Raw genomic sequence first — 14,837 nt, forward strand, 5'->3', positions numbered from 1 at the left:
TTTAGTATTGGAGGGCCGTGTGGACAGTAAAAATCGTAGAGGGAGACCAAGAGATGAATACACTAAGCTGATTCAGAAGGATATATGTTGCAGTAGGTACTGGGAGATGAAGAAGCGTGGACAGGATAGATTAGCATGGAGAGCTGCATCAAACCAGTCTCAGGACTGAAGACCACAACAACAACAACCAGAACATTGTACTAGTGCTCGGTGAAATTGTCTCGCGCCATTATCTCTTGTGGAACAACATCTGATATGAACCTATTGTCTCCTCACACTGAATCTCTTAGCTACGTTCCTCTCTACACAGCCGCATAAGGAAATTGCTAACTTAGGTTCCACTCTTTCTCCATTTCTGCAGTTCAGCATTAATTTTTGTCAAGCTTTTCTTTCCGGCAGTAATATTTGGTCAGTGTCTGTCTTTCTGCATACAGAAGTGCTGGAGTAAAAGTGCAAATCTTAACTGTAATCGTCGCTGAATGTAGACTACAGGTGTCAACTTACTTTGTAATGTCTGTAAGTACTTTTCTTATTTACACAATTAAGTTCGGGTTAAGAGGCCGCGTCTGACATCTTGCTCCCGGTGAAAACTCGATAGTGGCTTCTTAAACCAAGACTCGTCGTCTAACTAAGGACAACTCTCCACATACGTTACGGCGCAAGTTGAAAAATGTCGCCGTCATCCAACAAATCTACGGTTGTGGTGTGCAGTATGAAGAACAAGCAATCGATATAGTCATCACCTCGCGATCTAGCTTCTGATAACCATCGTTGAGAAAATTTCCTTACTTAAGGGATTGAAAGTAACGGTTTTGAGCGATGCATGCGAGTGACGAAACAATCGCGGAATACTGCGTGAAGAATGCATCAGAGCAGCCCGCCATATTGGCCTGCTTCACTCACACCGTCCTTACCATCTGCTAGGGCCATTGTTGTTATGAACAGCGACAGGCAGTGTAGCGGATGAACGTTTGTTTACCCAAATGTTAATCAGTGGTTAGGAGTACAACTTTTTAGTGCAGTAGTACTGTGTGAAGCGGGTTTCGTTTACTTCGAAACTGTAAGCAACCCACATTGTGTGCTATTTAGAGTAGTAGAATCCTTGGAAACGATTCAGTAAGTCCACGCGTCTGGCAGACTATACCGGTGGGAGTTGATGCAACGGAAGACCTGGCCGTGCTACGCAACACTATGAGCGCGCGCCGGTCACCGCCTTGATTACTCCAGTACCCTCACATGGCTCGCGCGCTGCTAAAGGGAATCTGCACGTTACAACATTCTTTATCGTTAACAGCCATAAAACAAAAGTTCCTTTAAATTCGTATGGTAGCTCTGCTTTTCAATCGAGTTTGAATACTCGCTACTATTTGCTCATTATTTTTGTTAATATTAAATTTTCTTACGTACTTTTACCACTAGATTGATGTAAAAAATTAAGTAACTTCTACAATGTGTATCTTTCAACGAGATTTGTAAATTACAGTCCGTTTAGATACGAGTCAACGGGTTTAGCAAATAAAGCAATAAATAAGCAAATAAAATAACTCAAGGCACATACATATGTTTTGGACGGGATCCGCCTTTAGCAAAACACAATTTTTCTTTTTTTTTATCTCAGATGCAGATGCAGCATCATCATCGAGATTTTATTTTATGGCTTAAACATAAAGAATGTTCTTTACTGTTTGTATACATGTAAATGTTAGTTTTTAAATTTGTTATTACAGATTTTGGAGGAAAACATAGAATTACGTATTCATACCTTCATATCACATGGTGTGGTTTTCCTGATGTCTTATGTCTTATATATACAAATTAATGTAGACAAATTATAAGTTGTATATGGCTGCAGATGACAAACTGTGAAAGAAAACAAGCGCTATAAAAATGTGCATAAGAATTAAGAATATTCTTTATCTTTAACAGCCATAAAATAAAAGACCACTGATGATGCTACAACTACAGTGAAACATGTTTCGGACAAAAAACAAAATTGTGTTTTGCTAAACATGTATTGTTAAATCAAACAGGGACAGAAGAGCTTCAACCTCAAGGTAAGTATTAAGACATATACTTGAGATTGTGTGTGCCTGTTGACTTTAAAAAAACACCAGAAAATATCGATCACTAATGCAATATTTCTTTCTTATTTTCTTATCTGTTCTTGACGTTTAGCGTCATAAATCTTTTATTGTTTTCTTCATCCTCATGTCACACAAATACTATCATAAACTTTTTCGTTTTGTTAATAAGTCATTTTGACACGATCTGTTTAAAACGGAAGGAACAAAGCGGAGTAGCAAAATGCTAAGAAAATAAACTATGTATCTCAAGAAAGTTCTACACCGAGCTACACTCTGGTGTATGTCGCATAGTAACTTGTTAAAAGTACAAATGACAAGACCTGCAGAAGCACCGAAGGCGTAAATATTACTTGACAAAGTACTGCAAACGTATGTGTCCTATGCTCGGCAGAGCTGCAGGCTTCACCTCTGTTGTGCACAATCATCCGTGTTAAAACCCTCATCCTTTCTTGCAGTGATACTACACGTTTCTACATTAAATATTGCTTCGATGTAAATGTTTCAGTTTCGAGGAATTTTTCTTGGTATATTTTATTGACGTGCAGACACGTGGCAGTTTAGCATTCCTACACTCCTGCAAATGGAAAAAAGAACACATTGACACCGGTGTGTCAGACCCACCATACTTGCTCCGGACACTGCGAGAGGGCTGTACAAGCAATGATCACACGCACGGCACAGCGGACACACCAGGAACCGCGGTGTTGGCCGTCGAATGGCGCTAGCTGCGCAGCATTTGTGCACCGCCGCCGTCAGTGTCAGCCAGTTTGCCGTGGCATACGGAGCTCCATCGCAGTCTTTAACACTGGTAGCATGCCGCGACAGCGTGGACGTGAACCGTATGTGCAGTTGACGGACTTTGAGCGAGGGCGTATAGTGGGCATGCGGGAGGCCGGGTGGACGTACCGCCGAATTGCTCAACAGTTGGGGCGTGAGGTCTCCACAGTACATCGATGTTGGCGCCAGTGGTCGACGGGAGGTGCACTTGCCCGTCGACCTGGGACCGGACCGCAGCGACGCACGGATGCACGCCAAGACCGTAGGATCCTACGCAGTGCCGTAGGGGACCGCACCGCCACTTCCCAGCAAATTAGGGACACTGTTGCTCCTGGGGTATCGGCGAGGACCATTCGCAACCGTCTCCATGAAGCTGGGCTTCGGTCCCGCACACCGTTAGGCCTTCTTCTGCTCACGCCCCAACATCGTACAGCCCGCATCCAGTGGTGTCGCGACAGGCGTGAATGTAGAGACGAATGGAGACGTGTCGTCTTCAGCGATGAGAGTCGCTTCTGTCTTGGTGCCAATGATGGTCGTATGCGTGTTTGACGCCGTGCAGGTGAGCGCCACAATCAGGACTGCATACGACCGAGGCACACAGGGCCAACACCCGGCATCATGGTGTGGGGTGCGATCTCCTACACTGGGCGTACACCTCTGGTGATCGTCGAGGGGACACTGAATAGTGCACGGTACATCCAAACCGTCATCGAACCCATCGTTCTACCATTCCTAGACCGGCAAGGGAACTTGCTGTTCCAACAGGACAATGCACGTCCGCATGTATCCCGTGCCACCCAAAATGCTCTAGAAGGTGTAAGTCAACTACCCTAACCAGCAAGATCTCCGGATCTGTCCCCCATTGAGCATGTTTGGGACTGGATGAAGCGTCGTCTCACGCGGTCTGCACGTCCAGCACGAACGCTGGTTCAACTGAGGCGCCAGGTGGAAATGGCATGGCAAGCCGTTCCACAGGACTACATCCAGCATCTCTACGATCGTCTCCATGGGAGAATAGCAGCCTGCATTGCTGCGAAAGGTGGATATACACTGTACTAGTGCCGACATTGTGCATGCTCTGTTGCCTGTGTCTATGTGCCTGTCGTTCTGTCAGTGTGATCATATGATGTATCTGATCCCAGGAATGTGTCAATAGTTTCCCCTTCCTGGGACAATGAATTCACGGTGTTCTTATTTCATTTTTCAGGAGTGTATTAACCATTCTGCCTTCCGGTGACAACTGGCTTTATTCAACAAGGATACATAACGCTGTTACTTCCGAAAATCATTTGCGTGAATGGTTCGCTGTGTCCTCACTACTGTTCTCTAATGATAACCGTCCGCATCTCGTGGTCGTGCGGTAGCGTTATCGCTTCCCACGCCCGGGTTCCCGGGTTCGATTCCCGGCGGGGTCAGGGATTTTCTCTGCCTCGTGATGACTGGGTGTTGTGTGCTGTTCTTAGGTTAGTTAGGTTTAAGTAGTTCTAACTTCTAGGGGACTGATGACCATAGATGTTAAGTCCCATAGGACTCAGAGCCATTTGAACCATCTAATGATAACCTACATTTTCTTGGCGCCTCACGTTAATTGTTCAGGTGATTTCACAAGATATTACACATTTATTTTCATCCCTTCTAAAGAGCCATCTCCGTTGGAAGTATTCTCCGAAGTGATTACCGGACGTGCTATCTCTCGCATATGTATCTCTCACGTCTGTGATTCACATCTCTCTCTCTCTCTCTCTCTCTCTCTCTCTCTCTCTCTCTCTCTCTCACACACACACACACACACACACACACACACACACACACACACACACACACACAAATACAGGTCAGCCAAGATACACAAAAGCGTAAGCACTTATGAACACACAGAAAAACACACACACACACACACACACACACACATACACATACACACACAGTCATATCATATGACATGAGCGGCATCAGAGTCCTTACACACCTTTAAAATTCCACTTGTGGAACTGCAGATTTCCACTTATTTAATAACTACGTAATTTACTTCTTTGAAAGCCAAAGATAATCATCGTAAAAACCAGTTTTCCTCTTACCACTTGACTGTCAGGCCCAATCGCTTTCGTATCAGAAGCGATAAGCCGTCGATGTCTGTTGCATCATTAATAAAGGAAATACACGTGGTGTTTACAATTCGTTATTTGCTGTTACGGCCAAAGTGCTCGCGTAACAGATTCTAGAAATCTAGATTCGAAATCAAGGGTAAACACGGCGAGATAAACCGAATGTCGTATCTGTTAAATCGTTTACTGTGCCCCGTTAATCGACATCCGATAAATCACGCACCATTTACAAATCCCTTGTTTACCGGCTACGACTGATTAGATGAGAATCTCATCATTTATTTCATATACACTATTCTGTTGGCTTACGCTGTACGCAATTCTCAAAAACAATTTCTCTTTAAGGCAGTGAAGGAAGAAACACAAGCATACCAGTATTTCATGTCTGCAGGAGCAATGAAATTTTCAGACCATTCCTTGATCTCTGTCAATAGTTTTATTCGTCTAGAGAGCATCCGCACAACTGAAAAAATTCAGTTGCCTATGACTGATGGATATTTCACGTCACATTTGCCGCCATTGTTCACAAATACTGAGTAATCGATATTTTTGTTGGAACACTGCTACATTTAATTCAGCCTACACATCATCCTACTGCGTATCAGCAGTTCTCGTATTATAAAAAAAATGATAATTCACTTAGAGGTACACAACTTCGACTCCCGCACTGTTTACTGCATACATGTGTAAGAAAACTGTCCTGACTTTCCTGAAGAAGTGTTAATTAATCCCTACATGTTGTTGTTGTTGTTGTGGACTTCAGTCCAGAGACTGGTTTGATGCAGATCACCATGCTACTCTATCCTGTGCAAGCTTCTTCATCTACCAGTACTTACTGCAACCTACATCCTTCTGAACCTGTTTAGTGTATTCCTCTCTTGGACTCCCTATACGATTTTTACCCTCCACGCTTCCCTCCAATACTAAATTTGTGATACCTACATGCCTCAGAATATGCCATACCAAGCACTCCCTTCTTCTAGTCAAGTTGTACCACAGATTTCTCTTCTCTCCAATTCTGTTCAGTACCTCCACACTAGTCATGTGATCTACCCGTCTAATCTTCAGCATTCTTCTGTAGCACCACATTTCAAAAGCTTCTATTCTCTTCTTTTCTAAATTATTTATCGTCCATGTTTTACTTCCATACATGGCTACAATCCATACAAATACTTTCAGAAACGACTTCTTTGACACTTAAATTATACTCGATATTAGAAAATTTCCCTTTTTCAGAAACGCATTCCTTGCCATTGACAGTCTATATTTTATATCCACTCTACTTCGAATATCATCAGTTATTTTGCTCCTCAAATAGCAGAACTCATTTACTACTTTAAGTGTCTCATTTCCTAACCTAATTCCCTCCATCACCCGATTTAATTCGACTACATTCCAATATCATGTTTTGCTTTTGTTGATGTTCATCTTATATCCTCCTTTCAAGACACTGTCCATTCCGTTCAGCTGCTCTTCCAGGTCCTTTGCTATCTCTGACAGATTTAGAATGTCATCGGTGGACCTCAAAGTTTTTATTTCTTCTCCATGGATTCTAATTCCTACTCCGAATTTTTCTTTTGTCTCCTTTACTGCTTTTTCATATAAGAATTGAATAACTTCGCGGATAGGCTACAACCCTGTCTCGCTCCCTTCCCAACCATTTCTTCCCTTTCATACCCCTCGACTCTTATAACTGCCATCTCGTTTCTGTACAAAATGTAAATAGCCCTTCGCTCCCTGTGTTTTACCCCTGCCACCTTCAGAATTTAAAAGAGAGTATTCCAGTCAACACTGTCAAAAGCTTTCTCTAAGTCTACAAATGCCAGAAACGTAGGTTGCCTTTCCTTAATCTATTTTCTAAGATAAATCATAGGGCCAATATTGCCTCACGTGTTCCAACGTATCTACGGAATTCAAACTGATCTTCCCCCAAGTCGGCTTCTACCAGTTTTTCCATTCGTCTGTAAAGAACTCGTGTTAGTATTTTGCAACCGTGGCTTATTAAACTGATAGTTCGATAATTTTCACATCTGTCCACAGCTGCCTTCTTTGGGATTGGGTATTTCGCTTGTCTCACACATCTTGCTCACCAGATGGTAGAGTTTTGTCAGGGCTGGCTCTCCAACGGCTTTCAGTAGTTCCAATGGAATGTTGTCCACTCCCGGGTCCTTGATTCGACTTAGGTCTTTCAATGCTCTGTCAAACTCTTCAAGCATTATTATATCTCCCATTTCTTCTTCATCTACCTTCGCTTCCTCAAGAACGTCACCCTTCTATAGACGTTTTATATACTCCTTCCACCTTTCTGTTTTCCCTTCTTTGCTTAGAACTGGGTTTCCATCTGAGCTCTTTAAATTCATGCACTTGGTTCTCTTTTCTCCAAAGGTCTCTTTAATTTTCCTGTAGACAGTATCTATCTAACCCCTAGTGATATGCTCCTCTACATTCTTACATTTGTGCTCTAGCCATCCCTGCTTAGCCATTTTGCACTACCTGTCGATCTCATTTTTTGAGGCTTTTGTATTTCTTTTCGCCTGCTTCATTTACTGCATTTTTCTATTTTTTCCTTTCATCAGATAAATTCAATATCTCTTCTGTTACCCAATTAGATTTCTAGTAGCATTCGTCTTTTTACCTACTTGATCCTCTGTCGCTTTCACTATTTCATCTCTGAAAGCTACCCTTCTTCTTCTAACGTATTTCTTTCCCCCATTCTTGTCAATCGATCCCTAATGCTCTCCGTGAAACTCTCTAAAACTTCTGGTTCTTTCAGATTATCCTTGTCCCATCTCCATAAATTCCCACTTTTTTGCATTTTTTTCAGTTTCAATCCACAGTTCATAAGCAATAGATTGTGATCAGAGTCCACATCTGCACCTAGAAATGTCTTGCAATTTAAAACCTGGTTCCTGAATGTTTGTCTTACCATTATATAATCTCTCTGATACCTTTTAGTATCTCCAGGCTTCTTCCATGTATACAACCTTTTTTCATGATTCTTGAACCAAGAGTTAGCTATAAGTTATGCTCTGTGCAAAATTCTACCATTCGGCTTCCTCTTACATTCCTTACCCCCATTCCGTATTCACCTACTACGTTTCCTTCTCTTCCTTTTCATACTATCGAGTTCCAGTCACCCATGACTATTAAATTTTCGTCTCCCTTCACTATCTGAATAATTTCTTTTATCTCATCACACATTTCATCAATCTCTTCGTCATCTGCGCAGCTAGTTGGCATATAAGCTTGTTCTACTGTGATACGCGTGGGCTTCGTATCTATCTTGGACACAAGAATGTGTTCACTATGCTGTTTGTAGTAGGTTACTCGCATTCCTATTTTTTTATTCATTATTAAAACTCCTCTAGCATTACTCCTATTTGATCTTGTATTTATAACCCTGTATATACCTGACCGAAGTCTTGTTCCTCCTGCCATCGAACTTCACTAATTCCCACTATATCTAACTTTAACCTATCCATTTCCCTTTTTAAATTTTCTAACCTACCTGCCCGATTAAGGCATCTGACATTCCACTCTCCGACCCGTAGAACGCCAGTTTTCATTCTCCTGATAACAACGTCCTCCTGAGTAGTCCCCGCCCGGAGATCCGAATGGGGGACAATTTTACCTCCGGGATATTTTACCCGTGAGGACGCCATCATCACTTAACCATACAGTAAAGCTGCATGTACTGATCCGTTGGGAAAAATTACGGGAATAGTTTCCCCTTGCTTTGAGGAATCAGCGGTACCAGCACAGCAAGGCCGTTTTGGTTAGTGTTACAATGCCAAACCAGTCAATCATCGAGACTGTTGCCCCTGCAACTACTCAAGGGCTGCTGCCCCTCTTCAGGAACCACACGTTTGTCTGGCCTCTCAACAGATACCCCTCCGTTGTGGTTGCACCTACAGTACGGCTATCTGTATCGCTGAGGCACGCAAGCCTCCCCACCAACGGCAAGGTCCATGGTTCATGGACTCGTTAAAAACTTTAATACTGCACTCCTAAAAATCCAAAAGTCTTAACCAACAAACCAGTGTTTTCTTCATGAATATTTTTCCTCCATGAATACACACAACGACTGTCCAACATTCAGGTTCTCCGGCTTCTCAGCAGCACTGTCGGCCGGAAAACCCTTAACCCCCTATCCGAATTCCACTTCCGGTCATCCTGACAATCATAATACGACTCAGATGACGAGAGCTCACTTGGCCAGGGATGCATAAATTCAGCGCAGGTCGCTATAGGCCTCACACCTTGTGATTATCGCTGTTCGGCTCATATCCTAGGTGTCATTTGTTTTAACTTTTCTAACGCGATAGGGACCTATATTCTGGGCCTTCAGTTTTAATGCTAATCCAGTTTTTGCTCGTTTTGTTGCCACTAGGTCATCAACTTGCACTTGGAAACTTCTTTCCGATGTCAGTTTTGCAATGGTGTTTTTCGGATACTTCCGCGGCGTATTGAATTCGCGGTTCGTTGAATTTATGGTGCCATATTGTACAGTGTATTAGAGTACTAGTACGAAGCTTAGCAGTGATTTTAGCCAAAGCAGAATTGAACCTCTCGATGTGGAGATTGACCCTAGCGAGCCCCATCATTATTAAAACGTGTTCCTTTCCTTCTGCAATACAGTACACCTTGAATTCTTGGGAAGTAAAGCAATGCCTCTGTCGGTAATTACTTGGACTGAATTCCTAATATTAGTTTTCTGTAATTCCATCTTACTAACTGCTTTTGTTGATTTTGTATCCTTTACAGGATATAGCGAGGGAGACTTGGTAAATGCTTCCATACTTAGAAATTGGCTGTACTCTTGTGCATTGACTGAATCGATACAATATGATCCATGTGGTAAGTATATCACGACTCACTTTCTTTGAATAAGTGAAAAAGGAAATTTTCTTTCTTTCCTGATTTCTCGGACATGATTAAACCTTTATTACATAACCACAGATCACTCATTTCACATTCTCAGTCAAATCTGGTATATAATTTCTCTTCAGTTCACTTGGTCACAAAATGACCTTTATCATGCACGTGCTTGATGATTTCACGTCGCACAGTGCATGAAACCACTAAAGATTCTCTTCTGACATGAAACCTTAAAACAATTACATCTCGCATTAAAAAGTTTTCATAATGCCGTTCTCTGAGACCGCTCTTGATTGCTTCTAAACCATAATCATTCTCTTGAGGCTTTCTGTCTCTAGCTATTAAACTATCTGTAAAACCAAACTGTACATGCATCCTCTTAGAACCAGATCAGTGTCTGATGGTGTAGGAATACTCTTCCAAGAGTAAAGCCCATCTTGCTACTCTCAGTGACAAGTCCTCCTTATCCGTGGTCGTTTGGAATGCAGTGCAATCAGATACATTTTAAAATGTATTTCTGGTAAATACATCCGCAATTTCCTTAAGCAGTTAACAATGTCTAAAACAATAACTACTTTATTTTCCCCCTTGAGGTTTTGTTTGTTTACTTATATACGTGGCTGCTTGGAAAGTGTTATCACCTGGAGATTTTCGTAACTTTACGGCTCCAAAACCTTCTTTGCTTGCGTCTGAGTGTAGTTCAATTTCGTGTTCTGGTTATAGGTTTTTAAAATTGGATCCGATGAAAAAATATCTTTCAGCGTCTTGAAAGCTTGCGTTTCCTCCTCTTCAAAATTATATTATCGATTATTCTTTAGAAAATCGCTCACAGGTTTGGCAGCTGAAGAGTAATTTGATATCTACCTCTTACAGTATTCTGTTACACCTAGCAAACTTTGTATTGCTGCAAAAGGTTTCGGTACTGGAAAGTTTTGAGCCGCTGTTGTTTTCTCAGAAGTAGGAAGATTTGTACACGTTGTGTAATATATCCAAGAATCTGAACGGTTCTCTTCAAGAACTGGAATTTTGCAAAATTAATTTCAAAGCCATATTCTGGTGCAATTTTTAACACTAAACTACGAGTAAGACGAAGTTCTCATTGTCACCCTTGTTATGGAGATGCTTCGGGTACAGAAATAAGAATCATGGGAGGGAAAGCGACGTTCGTTTTGAGAAACGCTGGTGAGAAAATTTGGCGAACCGGCATTAGAAGAAGGTGACTGCTGACCGATTCTACTGCCGACAACCTAAATTGCGCCCGATGACCACGAAGATATGATAGGAGCAACCAGGGCTCATACGGAGGCAGACAGACAGTCGTTTTGCCCTCGCTCTATTTGTGAGCTGAACAGGAGAGGAAGTGACAAGTCGTGCTACAGGGTACCCTCAGCCAAGCACCGTACGGTGGCTTGCGGAGTATCTATGGAGATGCAGGTTTACATCTAGATTTGGCTGTTAACAATTTCTTTCTCTCCTAGCGACTATCTTCTGGCTTTACTACCAACTATACATGAATTGCTCTTCTTTCAAAATAATGTCCATTCTGACATCAGTGGACCTTATTGGGTGCAATTAGACAGTAATTGTGCAATGTTTTCCTTTGTTTCATCAGTAACAGAGCTTTCAGTATTTAATTCTGTTATCTCTACTGTATGAATACACGTAAAATAAGTTTCCCCTTCTGGTTCCTTACAGTAACTCCCTTGTTTATTAAAACTTTACATAAACATCTGTTTCAATTTTCGCATCATAATGAAAACACTACTTCTAAAAATACTTATGGAGAGACGAAGTTTTTCCCAAATCCCTTCAAGAATACATCGGTTTCTTGCAGATTTGGAGCATCCATAATCTCATAAACATCCTGTTGTAATGAATTAATTTGACTGCCACAATCAATTAGCGACGTCACCACTCGGTTACTTATTCTTACATTTTTAAGTTTACGGATCTTAATACTTCTCTTAACAGCGCTTGCATTCATTGTCACCTTTTGATTCTTGTTCTCCTTCGTGAATTTAGGTGAGATTAGACCAAACTCGTTGCGCTTGAAGCAATCGGGAAGGAAGCTTTAGCTGTTGTATATGGAGTAACTAAGTTTCATGATTTTTTTTGTACGGTCGCCAGTTCTATTTGGTCACCGACCATAAGCCTTTGATGTCGTTGTTCCACCCGTCGAAGCCAATTCCGGCCCGCACAGCACAAATGTTGCAACGTTGGTCTTTGTTTTTGTCCAACTACAATTACGAACTTTTGTTTCCTCCTACCACCCAGCATGGCAATGATGATGCTCTGTCTCGTCTACCTCTCGGTCCTGACGAAGTGTTTTTCTTGGGAACTGTCATGCATGTTTATTGATTGGCAATATAAGGAATTAGCTGATGGTTTTGCAGTGGATTTTCGTAGGATTGCTTCCGCGACAGCTGCCGACGCTTCTTTGCAGATTCTGTTGCAGTATATTCGTACTCAATGGCATGCATCGGCATCGCAAATTCTCGATCCACCTGTTCGACGTTACTTTGCGCATCGTCACAACCTGTCTGTAGACCACGGTGTTATCTTGTTACGAACTGACAATGATCAATGTCGTGTGGTTCTACCCCGTTCGTTGCAGTCGGAAATCCTCCGCTTACTGCACACTGGTCATTGGGGCATTGTTCGGACGAAGAAATTAGCGCGTCGTCACTGCACTTGGATCGGCATTGATGAACAAATTGAGAATTTGCTTGCTAACTGTCGCTCTTGCGCGGACCATCAATCTGCTCCCCGCCAGGGCTCGTTTGCGTGGCCAACTCCTACTGCACCTTGGCAGCGCGTCCATATTGATTTTGCGGGTCCTTTCTGGGACACCCGCTGGTTGATAGTTATTGATGCGTACAGCAACTTTCCTTTTGTTGTACCTATGTCCTCTACTACCTCTGCCAGCACTAATCGGGCTTTGACATCTATTTTTTGCATTGAGGGCCTTCCTGAAGTTATTGTCTCCGACAATGACCCTCAGTTCGTGTCCTCAGAGTTTGGAGCGTTCTGTGCTGCCAATGGCATTCTCCATCTAACCCCACCCCATTCCACCCCCAGTCGAACAGCGAGGCTCAACGTTTTGTGCTTCATTTAAGTCGCAGATGAGCAAGTCGCGTGCCACGCACTCTCGCGAGCGCCCGCTCTGCACTTTCCTCGCTTCCTATCGCCCACAACCACGCGGCTCGCGTTCCCCAGCGGAATTGCTACACGGCCGCGCCCATCGGTCACTCCTGCAGCTATTGCACCCGCCGCTGCACGCTCCCGCTGCTTCGCCTCGTTCTGGCTTGGCGCCGCACGATTTGGTGTCCTGTCGCGTTTTCTCTGGCAGGCAGCGCTGGAAGCAGGGGCGCATTCTTCGCCGGCTCGGCCGCGCCTTATTTGTCATTTCTGGTCCCTCCGGCACTGTCAAGCGACACCGGAAACAGATTCGTCTGTGCCGTCCTCGGTTTTCTGCCGTTGGTTGTTTTCCGGCAGAATTGGAGGCTTCGGGGCTTCCGCCGCCACGGCCCACGACGCCACCGACGGATTCTCCGCAGCGTGCGAGCCTCCGGTCTCCGCCGCTGCCGGTCCGGTCACCTGCACCGGACGGACGCCTCCCGCCGCCGCCGCCGCCGCCGCCGCCGCGTTCCTCCGCGGTGCCGGAACCGGTGGAGGCTGAGGCTGCCGTCACGCCCATGGAGGTCGTTGCTCCGCCTCCTCCTCCGAACATCCCCAGTAGCGGTGCGCAGCCTGGGCAGGTTTTCCACGGGGCGTTTTCCTCGCCCCTCGCGAGCAATCGGGGTCACAGATGGAGAGCGCGCCCCGGCAGTTGCGCTGTCCGACCCCTCAGCTGCGCCGCCCCTGGGACCCTCCACCCGCCGCCGGAAACCGTACTCAGCGACGGCGAGTCGTTTACGAGGGGAGGGATGTGCCATGGATAGCAACGATGCCACGGAATAGTTCCTCAAGTTGGCACTACGATAGACAGCACCCTCTAGCCAATGCTGTCGAGGTCTACGAGATCCGCGACTGCTTCAGCCCATTTGATCAGGTGCAGACAGCCAGGACACTTCGCTTCAGCATCGCAACTACGTACAAAGTTATGTAATCGTTTAGAACCTTGTTTTTGCACCAATAAACCATTTTCTTGCAGTACCGACTTGTCTCACCTTTTCCCGTTCCTACCCACGCGCGCTTCCCGCTGCTTCGCATCGGGACGGTATGCTTTCTGGCTTATTGCTTGATGGTCTCCAGTGCTAATCCAGTGCTTCACCATCGATTTGTCTAATTTGCTCTTCACCTTTGGATTGAAGCATTCAGAAAACTCTTGAAGAATGGCAAGTAGTTTCTCCTGTGAGGTCTGGTGATAGCCAAGCTAGAAGATCTTGTCTCGTAGTGGTAGCGCTAATTTCGCTCACAGACTCGGCAAGGGAGGTTTCTGTGACGCACAGCTGTTCAATTAACGGCTCAGCGTTTGCTACGCACATGCGTCTTGGAAGGATCTGCGGTTCTCGGCGATATTTAACTATCCACAATTCACCGAATCTGTTCTTAAACGAGACGACAGAGGCTGGGATGACCAAATTATTCTTCAGTGATATGCTTCTATTACATTCCACTGCAAGATTCATGTGTGGATGCATAGCATGACACGTGACAGTTACCTTTATAGCACGGACTGCAGGAATCATCACTTCATCCAGCACACACAGTCTCCACACACTCGGATGCGCATCTTCCTGTCCACAGTATCTCATCTCGTCTAGCATAATCTTCGAGCGACCACAATCTATAATTGCCTGAGAAGCTTTCAAGAAGTCCCATCCGAGAATGGCGTCATGACTACACTCTTGTAACACGATGGATTCTAAGGGCTGTGTATGGCCACTTCACAAATAGTACATCTTCCTGTAGGTTTTACATATTTCCCATTAGCCACCTTCAGCAGAGATGTTTTGCTGTCGACGAATACGGTTTTCTGCAACTGGCGACA

General features: G+C 44.1%; 1 protein-coding gene across 1 annotated transcript; it reads left to right on the forward strand.

Moving 5' to 3' along the window:
* The first annotated feature begins 9,187 nt into the window (after positions 1-9,187).
* LOC126266774 (uncharacterized) lies at positions 9,188-13,785 on the forward strand. The gene is made up of 2 exons (XM_049971308.1): positions 9,188-9,206; positions 13,340-13,785. Exons 1-2 carry the CDS (start codon positions 9,188-9,190, stop codon positions 13,783-13,785), a joined length of 465 nt encoding a protein of 154 aa, XP_049827265.1.
* Positions 13,786-14,837: the final 1,052 nt, after the last annotated feature.

The sequence above is a fragment of the Schistocerca gregaria genome, chromosome 4, assembly GCF_023897955.1.
Source record: "Schistocerca gregaria isolate iqSchGreg1 chromosome 4, iqSchGreg1.2, whole genome shotgun sequence".
Lineage (NCBI taxonomy): Eukaryota > Metazoa > Arthropoda > Insecta > Orthoptera > Acrididae > Schistocerca > Schistocerca gregaria.